At 21.7% G+C, this 20,744-nt stretch overlaps 1 protein-coding gene and 1 long non-coding RNA gene across 4 annotated transcripts in view; one reads left to right on the forward strand and one right to left on the reverse strand.

The window, feature by feature from the left end:
- Positions 1–854: 854 nt before the first annotated feature.
- Positions 855–2,680, reverse strand: LOC147656619 (uncharacterized). The gene is made up of 3 exons (XR_015294086.1): positions 2,351–2,680; positions 2,028–2,188; positions 855–1,567 (listed from the first exon to the last, which is right to left on the reverse strand). It is a non-coding gene; the product is annotated as an uncharacterized LOC147656619 (long non-coding RNA).
- The window catches only part of LOC100865263 (retinal guanylyl cyclase 2), a 34,786-nt gene continuing 14,990 nt past the window's right edge, over positions 949–20,744 (forward strand). For 2 of the 3 annotated variants that reach the window (XM_086914009.1, XM_086914011.1), the window contains exons 1-16: positions 949–1,473; positions 2,538–2,935; positions 3,822–3,985; positions 6,055–6,181; positions 6,290–6,442; positions 8,891–9,323; positions 9,449–9,765; positions 11,877–11,982; positions 12,186–12,288; positions 12,355–12,543; positions 15,862–15,942; positions 16,038–16,214; positions 17,476–17,635; positions 19,407–19,556; positions 19,904–20,075; positions 20,500–20,640. In XM_086914009.1, the coding sequence (XP_086770135.1) occupies positions 2,659–2,935; positions 3,822–3,985; positions 6,055–6,181; positions 6,290–6,442; positions 8,891–9,323; positions 9,449–9,765; positions 11,877–11,982; positions 12,186–12,288; positions 12,355–12,543; positions 15,862–15,942; positions 16,038–16,214; positions 17,476–17,635; positions 19,407–19,556; positions 19,904–20,075; positions 20,500–20,640 (2,750 nt within the window). In that variant the 5' untranslated portion in view covers positions 949–1,473; positions 2,538–2,658. The remainder of the gene's footprint in view (positions 1,474–2,537; positions 2,936–3,821; positions 3,986–6,054; positions 6,182–6,289; positions 6,443–8,890; positions 9,324–9,448; positions 9,766–11,876; positions 11,983–12,185; positions 12,289–12,354; positions 12,544–15,861; positions 15,943–16,037; positions 16,215–17,475; positions 17,636–19,406; positions 19,557–19,903; positions 20,076–20,499; positions 20,641–20,744) is intronic. The other variant, XM_086914010.1, reaches the window with a different exon arrangement.

Raw genomic sequence — 20,744 nt, forward strand, 5'->3', positions numbered from 1 at the left:
TGACGATCGATGTAAAATTAATTATAAAATGTTAGCAAATATTATATAATATATATATAATATTATAATGTATTAATATCTCTTTAATATGATGCTTCATATAGTACTGAATTTTCAAGCAAATTAAAATATCTCTAAGAATATTTGAGTTTTCAACGATGCTTTACATCTACTAATTAATGAAATAGAAAATCGATTAATGTTTAAAAAAATTGTTTCATTTTAAAAAAAAAGTGTGATTGCACTTTGCAATTGCACCAATGTATTTAAAGAAAAATTATTATAGTATTATAGTATTATCGTATTATTATAGTACGATGGAGCGTATAAACAATGTAATTTTCCCTATGATTTGTTTCTAATTTCATTTGAAATAAAATTATAGTATATTCTAGTCATTGAAACCATTCTGTACAGTATCAAATATATGTATAGTTCAGCATCGAAATATATATTTTTGCGAATACCTAAACTATGATCAAGTAACAATCTATACATATATAGAAAAAATAACTACAATTAGAATTATGCCCCGAAAATATATAAAGTATAAGTCTTTCTTAAGTATCAATAATATCTAATATTTCAAATATTATTAATCTTATTATTTTTTTATTATACAATCATCTTAATACAATCTTCATAATGTAATCTGCAATAATATTGCATTTTGGAAAATAATGAATTTTCATTACAAAGAAATTATTACGCACAAAACGCGTCTATGATTAATGTGATAGAATTATTAAGATTAAAAAATTAATTTAATTAGAAAAATTTAAAACGTAAAATAGAGAAACTTAACCTTAAATATTAAATAACTTCTTTCGTTTCTCAATATTAACTAATTTCAATTTCAATATGAATTTTTATATATTCATTCAATTAATATGAATGGATGTCATTCATTTTCATACAAAGTCTTTTCTACAATGTTTTCTTTTGTATTTAATATCACCAATAATAGAACTTTAAAACTTTTTCATGCATTTTCCAATGACAATTGTTTTTTCTATAAGATTAATTTCATTTTTGATTCTTGTAATTTTGAATGCGGATAATACCGATCAGAACATTAACAAGGCGTAACTTATACTGGGAATGGTGCGGGCTCGCGTACTAGCTGAATTCGTTTCCCGGGACAAACGCTCTCGCTACCCCGTGATAACGTCACTTCGGGCATGTGTAGAAGGGTGGAACTTGACTTAGTTCGATACCGGACGCCGAGGCGTTCGGGCCGTCCAAAACGTTTGCGATTTTTGGCCGAAACAAATCAGCTTCCTTGCACGCGTTTTTGTCCCGTGACAAAAATTATTGAAATTTGAAATATAATAAGTAACCTTAGCCCTTGGTTGTTCACGATATGCGTATTTTTAAAATATTTTCGGAATCACGCATCCCATTTTGGTATATACGCAAACAGAAAAAGAGAGATTCGTTTCATCGTTGTTGCTCGTCGCGGAAAGAAAAACGGTAAGATGAAATGTTATGCCTAATTACATATAGCGAATATTATTGATGCACTTTCGCTTTTAAAAATGTACACGATTCACGTTTTTAATTTCACCTGCAATATTTCAATTTACAAGTTAAGTTTGTTATCTTATCCGTATTAGCTTGCGATGAATTCAATTTTGGATGAAGATATTATTTTTTTTTTTTTAATGAGATACAGAGATTTGAATGAAAACGTTACTAGTTTAAAATTAATCTTATCGCTATTAATCAATTGAATTATGAATATTCGATTGCAATTAATTTATTGTATAAATTAATCGAAAATCAATTATGAAATCAAGCAGATATCGATCATTTTTTTTAATATCATCAGTATGCATTGGAACACGATAATTGATTTTGCTTCGTTAGTTCAACTTGGAATTGTACATTAATAATTATTTGCCTATAAGGAATGCATAACAAAAACCATAAAAGATTGTTTGTAAATATTTTTAGCACCGATGAGTATTAAATGTGGTGGAAAATGTTTACAGCAAATTAATCTAGCGTAATTAAATTATATATACCTTTTTTGTACGAAAAGATCGTGCACGCTCTATTTGTTACTGCTTACATCCTGTATAGTACATATACTAATATTTCCGCGCGTGTTCCGATACTTCATAATGAATACACTTATCTTCGCTGTGTGAAGAAAATTAAATTATTCCGTACTTGCAAATCTGATCTGAAATTAAAAATTGATAAATAATTTACAATCTTTATAATCCTTTATAATTTTATATTTTTTCTCAATCGTTTCGATATCGCGATTATCATTAACCGACGTGTAATAATGCTTGTTAAAAATAACATAAGAAAGAGAAAAAAATAAATGTAAAAATCTTACTCCATTATTGTATTTATAATTAAGATAATTAGAATAGCATAGTTGTTGTGCACTTTAGAAAACAATATTTTTCCTTTAGATCTTTGTTAAAATGTAATATAATTTTCATGATAAATATGATTTTTGGATTTTGGTGAAGAAGAAAAAAATCTCTTTTTTAAAAAGGATCGTTTTATTCTATGCACAGTGAAGATGCTAAAAGAAGGCGAGTACGGAGACGAATAGATACGGGTCAATAGATTAATTGGTGACGAGAAAGGTGAACAAGTTAACTAAACGGGTTAAACGATAAATAGGGTTAGAGGCCCATGGCCGGGAACTCTTTTCGCTGGCTTTGGTCGTGGATCTCGATCATGGTCTTGTCTGGATGTTTGCTTACTTCAAGCGGCGAACAAGTTCCAAGTTGTGTTTCTTATTTGTCGAATACAGCTGAGGATACTTATAATGAAACCCAAACAGAAGTAATGCTTTTTCTAAGAGAGTATTGCGACGATGAGATCAATGCTACTAATATAGCCACAAATATACAAGACTATTTTAATCGATTTAGTTTTGATGTACGAATCACCATAATACCTTTGTCACGTAAGTATATTTCATCTGTGCGCATTTGATTTTTAAATTGTTGATCTGCCGATCAGTCTTATTTAGTGATAGGAATAAATTCAACTATGCGCTTATAAATCTGAATCGAATTTGTGCAAGAAATTCGATTTCAGAATTCGAGTACTATTATAGTGAGAGATATTACAATAGTTTATTCTGGTATTTGTGAAATAATATTTGATTTTCACAAATTTATTTCAGAATAAAAGTTTTCAACAAATTTCGAAAAATCTATATTTATAAATAATTCGATAACGGAATGAATTTAATTTCTTATAGGAATGAAATTATGAGAAACAAAAAGATATATTTCATAATTAATATATTTCATTTTATAAATATAAGAAAAATATAAGAATTATAAAGAATAAATAGAATTTTTATTTTTATTTTTATTCACTTTACATAAAATTCACTTAACTATTTAAAAATAATATTACGTTTAAAACATATGAAAATGTAGAATATTTCTAAGGAAATTAAAGACAATATTATTTTATTAGATAGATGTAGTATTATATATGTTTATATATAAGAATTATTTTTAAAAATAGCCAATTGATTTTAAACGAATAAAAAATTTCTAGTAAGATATAGAATCCTCTCATAAATTCAAATTTATTTCACAAAATTTTAAATAACTAATGAATTTAACTTATTAATGGAAATGCTCTTTTCATTTTTGAATTAGAATCTATAGTATTTAAATTTGAATTTAATGAAAATTGCGTTTCTTTTTTCTTTTTTTTTTAATAAAAGATTAGAATCTGATTTTCAATGTTTGGAAATACGCATTTGCAATATAATTCTATCATTAATTTTACTGATTATCCGAATGTAAGAATCAGTTTTTTCTTTTTCTTAGTGTCATGTGAAACAAAAACTTGGGGCCTTGATGCTCTGTTACGCATACTTGGTCAAAAAAGAGCAAAAGCTCTCGTAGCTGTTCTTGATTCACCAATGTGTGAAGTTACCATAAAACTCGCACATCTCTGGAACATGCCATTTTTCACGTGGACTTGCCCTTTGGTAAGCAAATTATACGTATAAGTATACTATTTGTATACATTCTTGTTCTTCCTTTCTTATATTAAAGAATTAAGAAAATTTTTTATAATTCTTTTTTTATAATAAAAAATTATATAATAAAGTAAAGAAAGTTTATCTTTAAAATATGTAAGAAAAAACATTGTTCTATAAATATAAATATTTAATGATTGTTGAAACTTGAATTATATTTAATTAAAATTATTGCAAATATTTATTATATTCAATTATATTAAATTCAGAAATTTTTTGTAGAAAATTTATCACAAAATGAAAATATTTTACTCTCATTTTACTGAGATTTTTATTTCGGATCGTTATACAGGATATTTTAAATATTTCGGTTATTATTTATAATACAAAAAAAATATTAAAAGAAAATATTATTTAATTTAAGTGAGCAAATATTATATGATAGGAAAATATTTTTTTCATGAATATAGAAACATCAATATTGAATTTTTTTTAAACTACATATTTTTATTATAGCAAAATGATAACTGAAATCCAAAAACAAATCTAATAATTATGATTTAACTATGAATATAAAAAATTTATGTCAATTGATACAAACAGTGAAATGATTATAATAAAAAGATTAATATAGAAAAATTTATTTTAACTTATGCTTAAAATAATGTGCACCAATTTCTATAGATTCTGCTAGATTATGATAACATTCGTCTAATACGCGAAAATATGAAAGAACGTATTAAAACTGTAAATGTTTCAATATCAGTGAAAAAATTATAATCAGTATCAATTCATAAGTAGTTTACATAAATATATTAAAATTGTTCAACATTATTTTAAATATTTCTTAAAATTAATTCTTCACTTATTATTATTTTATTATTTATATTAACTAATTTATCTAATTTTTATCTATTTTTATATTATAAATGAATTATAACATATCATAATATTGTAGGTTGTTGTATATGTTTTGATTTTTGCTATGGTAAAAGTTTATAATATTTTTGAAAATCAAAACAAAACAAAAATCAATACAAAAAATGTTGGTCAAAATTTATTTATTAAATTATAAACAATTGAAATTTTTATTAAAAACAGGCTCTATATCATCGCGCAGTCTCTGTCAGCACTTTGCTTCTAGCAAACTTAAATTAGTTATAACTTAACCTAAATAATTCTCGACCGACATTTTTATATATCAACTTTTGACTTTATTTTGGTCATTCAATATCTTGAAAATAAAAAATATATACTCGAGAAAAAGATTTTTCATATTTTATCATAATAATAATTGCTTTCAAATAATGATTTTCTTTGATTTTTTTTTTTCTATCAAAAATAATAAGATATTTAAGATATTTGAGTTAAGTGAAATATTGCATAGAATACTAATATTTGTGAAATATTGTTGATTCTAGAAATCAAAACTAAAGCAAAGGTTAATACACAAAAATATTAGATGAACTTATTATTATTAATTATTATTATTATTATTATTATTAATTAAATTTTATTTATTATTATTATAAGTAGAAATTTAAATTCATAATAAATGAAACGAATCGGGAACAAAATGCGATGGTATAGAATGAAATAGAATGGTCTCATTTTATTTTTATCTTATTACGTAGTATAAATTTTAATTTTTTATAAAAAATTGCTTACCTTAATAAATAAATAAACTTTAGTCAGCATTTTTATATACTAATTTTTCTGTTTATTTTAATTCCTAGAATCGATTAATCTAAAAATGTTTTAAAAATATATTAATACTTGTTAATGTAATTCATATTAAACTCGCACAATCATGTTCAAACTTAAAAATAGAGAATATCGAAGAAGAATTTTAGCATTTCTGTAAAATCGTAATTTTTATCAATTTTATCAATATTGAAATTTAAAATAAATATTTTTTACTGTAAAAATAAGAAAGCACAGTAAAAATATCTGTTTTGAATAAAATTTTTTTTTTTATTTTTCTTTTCTCACGAAAAAAAATAAAATCTCATTATTTGATATATAATTGTACAGAAACAGAATTTTAAGTAGCAAGCATGATCAAAATATTGTTTTAGAGAAACTTAGAGGAAAGGCAACTTTCATCAATTGTTAGGCTATCTCCATCGTTACCAATGATAGCGAAAGCCCTTGCAGAAATGCTGATACATTTACAATGGAAAACCGTAGCGATAATAGGAACTGGTAAATTTTCATTTCTATTTATTCTTATTATGATTGCTAATATTGAAAATTATGATAATAAATGAAAAAAATATGAACAAATATAGAAAAAGATCTATTACGTTTCAGATCGCGAACCGTGGATGAGTCTTGAGAAAGCACTCTTGAATTCTTTACAAAATACCGGTGCTGTGGTACGACGACGCGCAGTATTACCACACCAAGCCTCTTTTGAACAAATTCGAAAAATTCTTCGCAATGTTTACAACGTTTCTCGTAGAGGTGAGTCTCTTCTATTTTTCTATCTAATTTTTTTTATTATAAAATTGATTGTAATTGATTCTAATAATAATTTTATCCAAATAAAATATCTTTAAAATAGAGATATAGAGTCGAAATGATAATTTTTAAATTCGAATTTGAAACTTTTTTTTTTTTACCTTCTAACAAATAGGTAATTAGATATTTTTTTATTTTGTTAAGAACTTAAAATCTTAATAAGTTTTTAAAATTCTTCGAATTCAAACGTATTAATGAATTAATAATAATAAAAATTATTATTTTAATTAAATTAAAAAAAGATTTAAAAATTAAATTAAATTTTTTTTATACTATTATAATTGATTAGCAGAATCATATCAATTAAAATAACTCTTTCAATAATAAAACAAATAATAAATTAGGTCCCTCGTTAGCAATTTTAATGACCTTGAAATATGTTGCAATATTTACAATAATTTTTTTACGTAACTATAATTGGCTTTAGCTTTTAAGTTATTCACAAAAAATTTTTGATTTTATATCTGATATTAAATTAATATTAATACATGTGTGTTCATCAGGCATATGCAAAAGTATGCGATTTACATATATTATATATCATGTAATTGGCAACTACTTATATATATTTAAATACATAAAAATCAATTGTATAATAATTTTTTATAAATAATTCAAAAAAAACCGATTGTTATACAGATTCTTTGTAAAGTAAAAAATTGCTTAAATTAATAATCAAATATAATATCAAGTTTATTAAGATTAGCAAGAGAGTTTATTAACAGGTTGATCTTAAAATCAGAGTATAAACTGTATTTATTTTATTGATATAAATTATTTATATTAATTATTATTTATCTTATCTTTCTAGAATTCAAGAATTCAAAACTTTTTAAAATTTCAAAATTTAAAGTATCTATCTCTATTTTAAAACTATATACAGAATGTTTATAAAAATGTGGGACATCGAAGGATAAATTCTAGATATCAAAGCGATTAAAAAGGTTCATCATTTATATCTCATATGTCATATCTCATAAGAGTTAATGAATTGTAAACATTTAAAGTGAATGTGAAATATCGATACAATTAGAATGCTCAGCTGAATGGCAGTACTATATCGCACTATCGTTTGTGTAATTGAATCCTTCAACGAAAAGACGATAAGCTCATATTCTTTTAAATATATCATTTTGAAATTTTACTTTAATACGGTATGCTATATATTTATATATATATTACTTACATGTATAATATGCTTATTATACAACTTGTTATTAAAGAAAAATTATCAACAAGTTATAGCAAATTTCTGAATATTCGACGATTCTAAATATTAACAACATTTTATTTAATCTATGAATCATCTATGATATTTAACCTACTACTATTTGCCAAAAAAGAACAAATTAAAACATAAAATTTCGAATTAGAAAGATCGATAAAATAGAATATATTTTTTTATATATTTGTTTTTTTAATTACTTCTCATTTGAGACTTATTTTATCATATACTTGCTTTTTTAAATTATTCTTACATGTACAAGAATGCTATTAATAATATTTAAATAAATTAATTGATAAATCTCTATCTTTATTTTATTTGTATTTAATATTTCTTATTTTAATATAAGATTATTAAATCGAAAAGAAATAATCGAAATTCAACATTTCCATTTTAATCATATTGTATTAACATCAAATATTATGCCAATTAAAAATCTACACGAAGATTGCAATTTTCTTTTCTACGTTGCTACTAATGTATATTGATAATATTTTTATTCAATAATTTCGGATAAAATTATCTTAATAAATATTTATCATTTAATTACCATATAATTTAGTTATATATGATATTTATTTTCATTAAACTTATTATATGCAAATTTATTATATTAATTTATTATACTATTTATAATTAAGAATAATACAATTTTTCTTTTTTCTCAAAATGACATAAATGCTATATAATTACATTAAACGATATTTGTGTACAAAATTGCATATTACATTACATTAATATTCAAAAATAGTTATTTCTCTATTTAAAAGATCTTGTGTATTAATACATTTAATTTTGAAAACTCCATGAAACTATGAACAATATTATCGTTTATCTGAGCGTTTATTTTTCATTCTATTTTACTAGAACTTTGTTAGCACGAAATGGAACCAAAAATGCGCAGAAAAATCAAGACATGTGCACAATGAAAGAGATAACTAATCATACGATCCCACTTCTTAAACTTCTGTATTATATTTTCCTCATTTTCTGTATCGCCAAAAATTTTTGGAAAATTCATAGTGGAGATTGTCAAAATACAATGAGTGAAGTTTTATTACTCATCTTACAAAAGTGTCTCACATTTTTATAAATATTCTATATATAAATGGTGTAAAGTGTAAATATTAATGATTAAAACGATCGTATTTTTTAACTACATGCAGTTACGGTACTATGTCTACCTACCTCTGATGAAGATGGATTAATTACCCGTGTCCTCTCCGAAATAGATATTGTACAGCACTCTTTTAATTCCATACGAAATTCTATGACTATAATTATTCATACGAAGGACGACGATCTTTTTCTTCCGATCGAAAACACTTCGATTTCTTATTTCAATCCAGTAACAACATCCGTTTCGTTTGCAACTTCATCATCTTCAAATCTCTCTGTTTCGAATCAAGTCTTGTCCAACGAAATGACTTTTAACAATTACGATGACAACACAACGGTGAACACGCAAGAAAAAGAAAGAGAAGAAAATTTTCACCAATTACGTGATAAATCAAAAGTAAATAATCGATTTCTCCCGCCAAGAAATTTAAGCTCTACGTTCCTAGAGAGATTGTTAACAATAACGCCTCTCGATTACAGGTATAACTACTAGTTTTTTATCTTTTCTATCTAAATAAAATAAAAACTGTAATAAAATATAAAAATATAAAAATAGTAATAAAAACTTTGGCATAATGAATAATAAATTGTATATTTTTTCACAGATATAATGTGGAAAAAGTATTCGAAGGTATAGAACGATACATGGTACCGACTTTAATGGATCGTTTAAACGAAACTCTTAATATTTTAATGAATGATAATTCCAGTATAAATGCATTTAATAATAAGATTTATACATATGTTATGTTGGATTGGCGTATCGACGTTTGGAAACCTATAATGGTTACCGTGGAAGGACATGAAAAACTATTTGTTCGAAAACTATCTACAAACGCTCTAGCATTTCTCAATATAAATGATACTGATTTCCCGAAATGCAACTTTGACGTCAATGGAATCCCCATTATCGATTGCATAGGTAAAAAAATAACAAAAGTATAAATTATATAATAATATATTTATGTTATATATTAATATAAATTTATAATAATATTTTATTACATTAATTATATAATTATATATATATATATAGATCGATAATAAATGGAAAATGAATATAGTTCGGGATAAAAGCACATTTTATTAAATTTTAAATGTTTAATATAATTAGTAAAAAAAAATTAATAAATATTGAAAATAATGTATTCAAATTTTAAATATATACTTATATGAAATATCTCTTGCTTAATAATATAAAGAAAAATATAGTTAATATTTTTTTTCTATTTCTAAATTTTACTGAAATTTATGAGAAAAATAGTTGGCGTAAAATGATAGATGTTAGGATCTGAAAAATAAATCAATAATTATTTTTATTTGAAAGTAAAAAGATTTTTTATGTATTTCTGTGTGCTGAATCTAAATTTAGCTATAAAAATCTCCTATTACTTTAGGAAATAAATGAATATAAGTATCTTGTATTTAATTTTCTTTTATATTATTAAAAAAAAGATACTTCATATGGATATATATTAAAAAATTTAAAAACAATTAAATTATATTAAATTAAATTAATATTGAGAAATAATCAATTCCTAAGATGTGCTATTATTTTATGTCATTTTGAACTGTAAAAATTACAATAAATATATTCGTAGAATACTTTTGAAGGTTTACTTTTAAAGTTAAATAAAAAAAATCAAAACAAATAAAAAATTGATATAGAAAAATCGTTTGAAGCTTATTTACTAAGTTATAAAAGGCGAATATAGAATAAGTTAGCTTTATCTCTGTTACATCGTTATTCATTCTATCTATATTATCTTGCATCATCAAACATAAATATAAATTGTTTATATATATATAACTTAATAAATAAGCCTCAATCAATATTTTTATATACTAACTTTTATGCTTGTTTTGATCTGTAGAATCAATTCACTGTAGGTAATAGAAATATATTAATAATCTATAAAAATAAAAAAAGAATTTTTGGGAAATGATAATTTTCTTTTATCTGTTATAAATTTTTTTATTCAAAATTATTTGTATATAGAAAAAAATGTTTTCTGAAAATAAAAGTTAAATTATTTTTAATTTTGTAAACAACTTACAAAATCAATGAAAATAATAATTAAAAATAGTTTAATTAGTTTTAATTAATTAATAATTTTAACTACTTAATTATCTTAAAAAAATTGATTGATTACATTCAAATTTTAACAATTTAAAGTTTATTTTCATAAATTTTTAGTAACTTTAGTAATATAACAAAAGTTCTAATGATAAAAGGTAAAAGATAATGATAAAAGAAAATTTGGTCTTATATTTTATTTCATCTTAGTACAGAGTGTTCAATTTCAATGCAATTATCTTTTTTATAGATCATTTTGAAAAATGTTTCAAATAAAACTTACATTATTTCATGAAGGAATATTTTATGGTACAAATATTTTCTAAATGAATATGTTTTCGATTTTTCAAAGTTGATCTTTATTTTTTAAATCAAATCATATATTTTTTAATGCATCAATTAATGTATTTCGATAAAAATTACTAATACTACAAAATTAAAGATATTATATATTATATAAAGGTATTATATAAAGGTATATGATTTAAGAGGTATTTTAACATGAATTTTGTAAAACTTATTAAATGACAGTCAAGAAACACATAAAGCTTATACTTACTTTTACTTTGTTTGTCTTTTATATAATATAAATTTTACAAAATTTAACGAAAATCAGTTTTTCTGTTGCAAATAATATATATACATATACATAAAGAAAATCTTTAAAAAATTGTTCAAATCCATAAAAAAAAAGATCGTAGCTCATACAGCTGTTATACAGATTAGATTGCCAGCTATTCTAAATAATGGTCGTATTGCTACATAAACTATATACATATAATAGATACATATAAATAGAATTCAGTGATATAATATCAAAACTGTTTTGAGAATAACTGGAAAACTAAATTCGATCTATTTTTAAGATTTTAAGAACTATTACATTTTCATCAAGTGATTTATTTAAAATATATTCATTTAAATCGTATAAATTTATGAAAATATTTTTTTTATAGAGAATACTTTGGACGAATCAACTTTTCATGTTGTACATATCGTGGTTATCGTTTTGGGATCATTGTTATTGATTGTGCTTGCAATATCGATCGCAATATTGATCAGGTAACGAATCAATTTATTAGGTTTCATAAACACGCACTAATAATATATAAATTATTTTAACTTTCATTGAAACATATATAGACTTTTAAACAAAATTTAAAACATAAAAATATAAAATGATATTTCATATTAGATTTTAATATTCATAACATAATAATAAATCATATGATAAATCACATAATAATTAACATTTGTAACTATAGAAAGAAGTTACTTAAGAAGAGAATGTCCAAAGGTCCGTACAAGATCATTTTAACTACATCGGATTTCGTATTTCCTCAAGTGCCTCAAATAGATTCTAGAAGAGTAAGTTAAAAAATTTTAACGAAAATATAATGCTAAATGAAATATACTATAAAGAAATTCGTATAGGTGGACGAGGGTATCGAAACAATGTTATGCTGTTGGTTGCAACAGCTGCAGGAGTTTGGTGGACCTGAAGTGGAAAAACCGGATTTACTTCAATTAGGAAGTGTATCTTCTCTGAAACCATGTTTACGAGCTAGCACGGGAAACCTGACACGTCATAATTTCTTCAAAGATCCTCGTGCAAGATACAATGTGAGTATATATGTAAAAATACATAAAATATTTTATGCATTTGTATACCCAACAAAAACTTTCTATTATTTAAACTTAAAACTTCAAACCCATAGAAAAAATACTACAGACGATACTACAATACTACATGTCTTGTATGTATAATCATAATTTGCTTTATTAGATGTCTTAATTACATACAAAATTAATACAATGTGCATCAAAATAAGTAGTAAAATTAATTTTTAAATACTGATAATTCTTAATAAATAATTTTTTGATATTAAGATTTATATATGAATTCTATAAGTTTTTTCTATATCAAATATTTTTTTTCAGATAATTAGATTTAATATAATATAAATTAGATTTATATTGATATATAATATATTTGAATTTTATAAATTTCTTTTTATATCAAATACTTTTTTCAAATCAAATATAAATCAGATAAAAAATAAAAAATTTATATTCTAATTGAATATTAAAATTTAACTAAAATTAATCTTTATTTAAATGGAAGACAATTATCATCAAATTTTAAAAAATTTTTTAAAAATGAAATGATTAAAATATATTAACTTTTAACTGTTCTAAATATGAATAACTATTAAATATAAATAATTTAGATATAAAAATTTTTTGCTATTTATTATATATTATATATTTATTGATAAGTTTTATTGATAAAATTATTAACAATCATTATTGATTTATTTTTAATTATTGAAATTGTTTTTAGTTATAAATAACTATTATTGAAATTTAATTTCAATAATGAAATATTACTAGTAAAAAAAATTATATTTCATTACTGGTAATATTCAATATTAATAAAATAAATTCTTTCTTTATTATAATAATTAATGAAGACGCAAACTTTATTTTGATTATCACTAATAACATTCGATGAAAAATTCTTTTGATTACATTTTATCTATATTTTCAATCATATATTCTTATTAATAATGATTATTGTATCTATTAATAATATAGAAGTAATTGTAGAATTTATAATAAATAAAAAAAATATTAAAATTTATAAAACATAAAAGAAATATTATAATATAATATTTTTATATAATATTTATATGTATTAATAAACATGTAATATAATTTATATATATTAACAAAAAGTTTATATTTAATTCAAAAAACATAAATTTATAAATACATTTTTATAAAGTTTATCAGTAAATTTCATCTCGTTGATCATCCAACACTTTAAATTTAAAGTATATACGTCAAAATAATGTGTCCGAATCAATAATGTTTCATATTAATTATTGCACAGTCTAACATGATTTTGACATTTTAGAATGGAATGTCGATGAATCATGTTTCATCTAGTTGATTTAATAATGGATAATAACGTTAATTATTATAATAAAAATTAAATAAATACCACAGAATGGATAACTTTTGATATATTTTATTTTGATTTAAGAATAATAACAAAAACATTTTAGTATAATTATAATTTTCTTATTTTTTCTTAGATAAAAATACAATATAAACAATATAATTACGATTTTTAATATTATAATATTGCAAATATAAAAATAAAAAATTCGATTCAAAAAGTTTGATTGAAGATTTAATTTTAACTATAATAACATTCTAATAGAATCATTGTCTCAGAATAGAATCATATCAAGATTAAATATCAAGATTAAATTTTTAATCTAAATGAAAATAATCTATGTTATATTTTTAAATTTTATCATTTTTGAAAAACAGTTTATTTTTTAAATAATATTAATATTAAAGTATTTAATACTTAAAATTAAAATTGTTATTTTAATTTAATGAAAATAATTATTTTAATATATGAAGTTAAATATTTATTAAGTTTAAATATTTATTTTTTTTTTTAACACATATTTTACAATGTTTCTTTTTAATTCAATATTCACAATTATTATAATATATTATTTATTTTTTATTACCAATATTTATTTTTCTCACCACACATTATATAATTTAAATAATATTTAATTTAATAGTTATTTCAGAATATTATTTCAGAAAAAATAAATTAAATAAATTTTCAATTTAAAAGAAAAACATAATCTTTTTTTAATATTTCAATTTATTATTTACTTGATCAAATAAAAAATATAAAATTAATTGAAATACATTACTTATCAAGTAATAATTAACATTATTTAATAATTTTAATTATAGTCTTAATTAATATTTCACTGATAATTTTGAAATATATTATAAAATAAAAATGTTGAATAATTTTTTCCTACATATAACTATTCAGTCTCTAGTTTTCGAAATTTTGTTATTACTTACGTTTTACGAATTTCAATTCTGATATACATGTATCCATGAACATCATTATACAATCGGTACTAACACATTATTTTTTTAAATTTATCGAAAAGAATAAACACTAAGAATAATGTAAGCTATTATCTATCCACTGGATTACAATAATAAATATTATTATTATTATGAATATTCGTAATTATTACATTTAATTTAATATTTATTTTTATTATTATTATTTAATATTCATAATTTAGTAACTTTCATTATTGTAATTTTAATCGTCTAAAAATATTTTATCAAAGATTATTTTTTATTTTTATATTTCAAATTCGAAAGATGTGTAAATATTAATTATAATTATTCATATATTCTCCAAACACACGCCTTCATTTCTTTTTAAATATTCATTTATTTTAAATTATTTTAATGATCAAATAAAAAACATAATTTGAATTAAAATACATTAGTTATCAAATAACAATTAGGATTATTTAAAATAATTATTTTTAAATTATTATGTAAAATAAATTTTATTCAGATTTGTCAGATTTGTCTTTTTAACCGATTAATTCGTCATAGGTACAATTGTATATAAATATAAAATAAATGCCGATCGTATGTTTATGCACACGCTATTATGGCATATGTGGAAAGTTAAAGTCAAGCATATATTAGTTATATATATATATGTATAAGGAAAAATTACTTATCTATATATATAAAATCTTATTCTTTCTAAGATATTTAAAAATCATTAAAATTGATAAAATGAGTCTTTTTTTTATTATTATCATTATTTGAAACCAAAAACGATTTCTATCAATCGATAATGATTACTAATAATTAAAAAATTTATAATCATATATAATATTTATTATTCGTTTAATCAAAATCATCAAAATAAAGATAATAATTTTTATATCATAACTTGTAAAATTTAGATTATAACAGTTACGAATTACATATTTTCTCTGTTGAAAATCCATATAAATTATATACATATAATAAATATTTTAAATCAAACTAATTTCGATCTATATATATTATGTTTATCAGGGTGACTTTGTGCAACTAAAAGAACTGCCAACTCAAGGTACTTTCGAGCTGAAAAGCAAAACTATGGATATGTTGGCCATGGTAAGGGCATTCTCTTGTAGAATGTTGCACTTTAAAAAGAAGATCATGGCGAAACAAAAAGCGTTTCACGCTTTCTATCATATTTCCGATCATAGATCCATGGGCTGCGCCATGAAAATCTGAATCCCCTGATAGGATGTTTAAATGAACCGACAAGACCGTGCCTTGTTTATGAATATTGTTCAAGAGGATCTTTAGAGGACGTACTAGTGCAGGATGAAATCAAGCTCGATTGGTCCTTTAGATTATCATTTCTTACTGATCTTGTGCGGGTAAATAAAATTTCTTATCTTTCTTCTCTCTAAAATTTAAATTATATTATATTATATATATATATGTACGGGGAATATATTAATATATTTATAATATATCTTTGAAAGATCGATTTTAACCAAAATAAATACAAAAATTGATGTACAAAAATGTTATAAAAATGTTATTATGATTAAATATTATGAGCAATTAAAATTTGCATAAAGAAAATGAGATAGAAAGCAAATGAGAAAATCTTTGTCTCTATCACATTCTATTTCTGTCTTACTATGCAAATTTAAATTGTTTATAATCTAATAATAAATAAAACTCTTGTTTATATATCAATTTTTGTGTTTGTTTTAATCTCTAAAATCAATTTTCAAGTCGATAAATATATTAATATCTTATATACAGTATATATTTATTTTAAATATCTACATATGATTATTTTTATAATAGATATATATTAGAAATAGGAAAAAATATTCCAAATCAAAAATACATTAAATTACATTGAAGTATATTATAATGATAATAGTTTGGTTTTGAAAAAATATTAGAAAGCTCTATGATGTCACAATTAAATTTTTAAATGAACCTATATTTAGTTGAAATGAAGAACGAAAATAACAATAAATTATTTGTTCTGTCTCCATAGAAAGAAATGCACAACGAATAATCTAGCGATTTTGATAACTATCATATTGTACTCGCTATGCTTAATTCATTTATTTTGAAAATTTTCATTTCATTTTTATTCAATTTAATCAATTTTTTATTATACGATATATAACGCATCTTGTTGGAAATATATTTTCTTATAATTTCATATAGGTCAAAACATATAATCAATTCTTTTTAGAGAATTATACAAAATACATACAAAATATCTGATCTCCTCATAATGGATAACACTAATATCGGATATTTGAAAATTTGAAAATTAATAAACAACTTATGAAAAATACAGTGTTTTATCTTAATATTAGTTATAAGAATATACACTAAAAAATAATTTCATCTACATTTAATAAAAAATTAATGACATTTATAGGATTTTTTTATATTTTCTCAAGATGAAAATATTATTAATATAATCATAATATATTTTTCTCAATATTATATAACATTCATTTAAAACATTTTTCATATTTCTATTAAAAATAATCACATGATATTTAAAATGGACATACTGGATATCAATCGCAAAAAATAAAAAAAGAAGAAAAAATAAGATAACAAATCGAACATTAATATTTGATATAATTTTATTCAAAGGGTATGAGATATCTTCATAGTACACCAGTGCGTGTACATGGTTATCTTACTTCGCGAAATTGCGTCATCGATGCTCGTTGGGTTCTTAAAGTTACCGATTATGGACTGCCTGTTTTTTATGAAGCACAAAATATTGTTCCTCCAACAAAAACAGCTAGAGGTATGACATAATAAAAAAATATTGTCACTTTTTTCTAGATTCATATTAACATAAAAATCTGAGCACAGATTTTATTGAAAATATCTTCGAATTGATAAAACAAATTGTTAGTTTTTTGTAATTATAAATATTTAGAAAAGAAATGCGTTGTCGATTTTGAAGAAATATGTTTTTTTTTTAAATATATTACAAAAGTAAATTATTTTCAAGTTCTGCCAAAAAGTTTGAGGGTAATGATAAGAAAAGAAAATATATGATTCAACATATATGAAAATATATGAGAAATGATAATGGTAATGAATGAAAAATTATGATAGAAAATCGTAGGAAATAAAACTGAACGAAATAAATATAATGCATAGTATTATTATTATTATCAATTATTTAATTATATCGTGTTTGATTTCATTTTCATTGGTAATATATGATAAATATCTTTCATAAAAAATGATGTATATCTTATATAAAAAAAAGATTAAAATTATAATTCAATTTTTCTTTAAATTAATTATGTTTATAAATTCCACGATAAAAATAATATTTTACGAATTTCTCAAGACTAATGCAATATATTCAAATTTTATACGCATATCCATATAAAATATCATTTTTTTAACAATATAAAAAAAGATCAATCGCAATTTACATTTTTATTTAGAAATTTGCCTATATATGTAAAAAATATTTACAACAAAATGATAACACAAGTTTCATAAAACATATTAACAAAATATTATTATTTAATAATAAAGAATATTATATATTATTTCTTGTATTCTCTACTATATGCATTTTTGTATACTAAAACTAACTCTACCTATAGGAATTATTTATCATGTTAAGTTTAGAAAATAAACAAAATATCGATTTTTGCTTTATTTTCAAAAAATATAAAATATAAAATCGAATTCATTATAAGATTCTTTTTTATCGAAATATATCATTTTGAAGTTATTTCATTTTTAATCTATTGACGACAAAAAAGAAATTTTTTGAAAATTCGAATTTATTTACTTCGATTAAAAAATTAATAGAATTTTTCGAACATCAAGATAAAATATTTTTCAATGAGTTTTTTTATTTATGGTTTTTGTTTATAGTTTTTATAATTTTTTGTAATGTATTTATATATTCTTAATATTTTTTTTAATATTCATTTTTGATATCTTTGAAGGATCGATTTTAAAGGTCAAAATAAACATAAAAATTGGTATACAAATATAAGGCTCAATTAAGGCTTATTAATTTTTAAGTTTTTTATACTTATTAAATTATAAATAATTTATTGTGTAAAATGAAAGCGGCAGTGTAAAGTAGAACTATTTTATTCCATTTCTATTTTTTCCATTTCGCTTCATCTAATATAAATTTTAATTACTTATAATTTAAATAATAAATAACTACATTTATTACATTAACTAAATTTTTCGTGTTTATTTATTTTTATATTTATTTTTGATTTCTTTAGATATCCATGAATATATATATTTATTCTACAAAGTCACACGATTTGTCATTATTCATTTCGTATTTATATGCATATCCACATCTATTTCTATCTGTGATATAACTGATATTTCATTTATAATATTTCTTTTCTTGAATCAGCTTCGATTTCTTTATCCTTGTATCATATTTTATAAATATATTTCAAAATTAACGAAATCTAGAATATGTCTGTTTTTTAATAATTACTTTCTAAATTTTTTAATGCTAGTTCGCAATCTCAATGATTATTCTTCATATATTCTTTTTCTTCTGTTATCTTTAGATCTTTTATGGACTGCACCTGAATTATTAAGGCAACCAAATCTTCAAAAAAAAGGAACACAACCAGGAGACGTTTACAGCTTTGGTATTATTATGCAGGAGGTAGTAGTTCGTGGAGAACCGTTTTGCATGCTCGCTCTATCACCAGAAGGTAACAAAAATTTTTATATATCCGATATAATGTTATTAATCAATCTAATAATAAATTATTAATTATATATAATAAATATAATTAAATCATAAATCCTAAGTAAAAATAAGAGATAAAGAATTGAATATATTCTATCTTTTAAGATTGAAGATTTAAGATTCGGTTAATTAATTAAGAAAATACAGATTTTTTGCAAATTTAAATAAATTATCTCTTTTTTCATTTAAATTTTACCACGATTTATTATCTATATTCAACGATTTTTTTTCATCTTTCTTTTTTTTTTTTTTTTTTTTTTTACTGAAAAGAATTCCAATTAAAATGAAATTTACATTTCCCTCTTATAGATATTATTGAAAAAGTGATGAAACCGCCGCCACTGATTAGACCATCTGTGAGCAAAGGTGCAGCACCACCAGAAGCGATAAATATTATGCGTCAATGTTGGGCAGAAACACCGGATATGAGGCCTGATTTCAATGATGTTCATGATCTTTTCAAAAAATTGAATCATGGAAGGTAAACAGAATGAAATGAACAACATTAGTTTATTCTTCTTATTTTATTGAATATTCTCTCAAAAGAATTTCCAATGATCGATCGATATGAAAAAATGAAAAAAGAAGAGTTTCTAAAATTAATATTTTTTTTTACTTTAAGATCGTCTCCTTCTTCCCATTATTTCTAAATTTCATATCAGTCATTGATACCAATATATTTATTTTTATTATATATTTATATGAATATAATCTTAAATTTAAAAATATTTTTTTCATAATCATTTAAATACATTTAAATATATATTATATATATATATTAAAATGAAAATCTATTTAATGTAAACATCTCATACATACATATATATTTGAAAAAATTATTATACATAATAGAAACATGTATTGTATTATCCGCTGTTAATAAATACATTATATATTATATGTAGAAAAGTCAACATTGTCGACACGATGTTTCAAATGTTGGAAAAGTATTCGAACAATTTAGAAGAATTGATACGTGAACGCACGGAACAATTAGACATGGAAAAAAAGAAAACGGAACAATTATTGAATCGAATGTTACCCAGGTAATATATCTAAAATTTCTCTCCTCCTTTTTCTATTTATAATGAAAAATATAGATTTTCTTTTATAATCAATACGTCAATATGTAAAATATATATGTATAAAA

The sequence above is a fragment of the Apis florea genome, unplaced genomic scaffold (assembly GCF_048593485.1).
Source record: "Apis florea isolate Af1SG1 unplaced genomic scaffold, ASM4859348v1 contig_3571_pilon, whole genome shotgun sequence".
Classification (NCBI taxonomy): domain Eukaryota; kingdom Metazoa; phylum Arthropoda; class Insecta; order Hymenoptera; family Apidae; genus Apis; species Apis florea.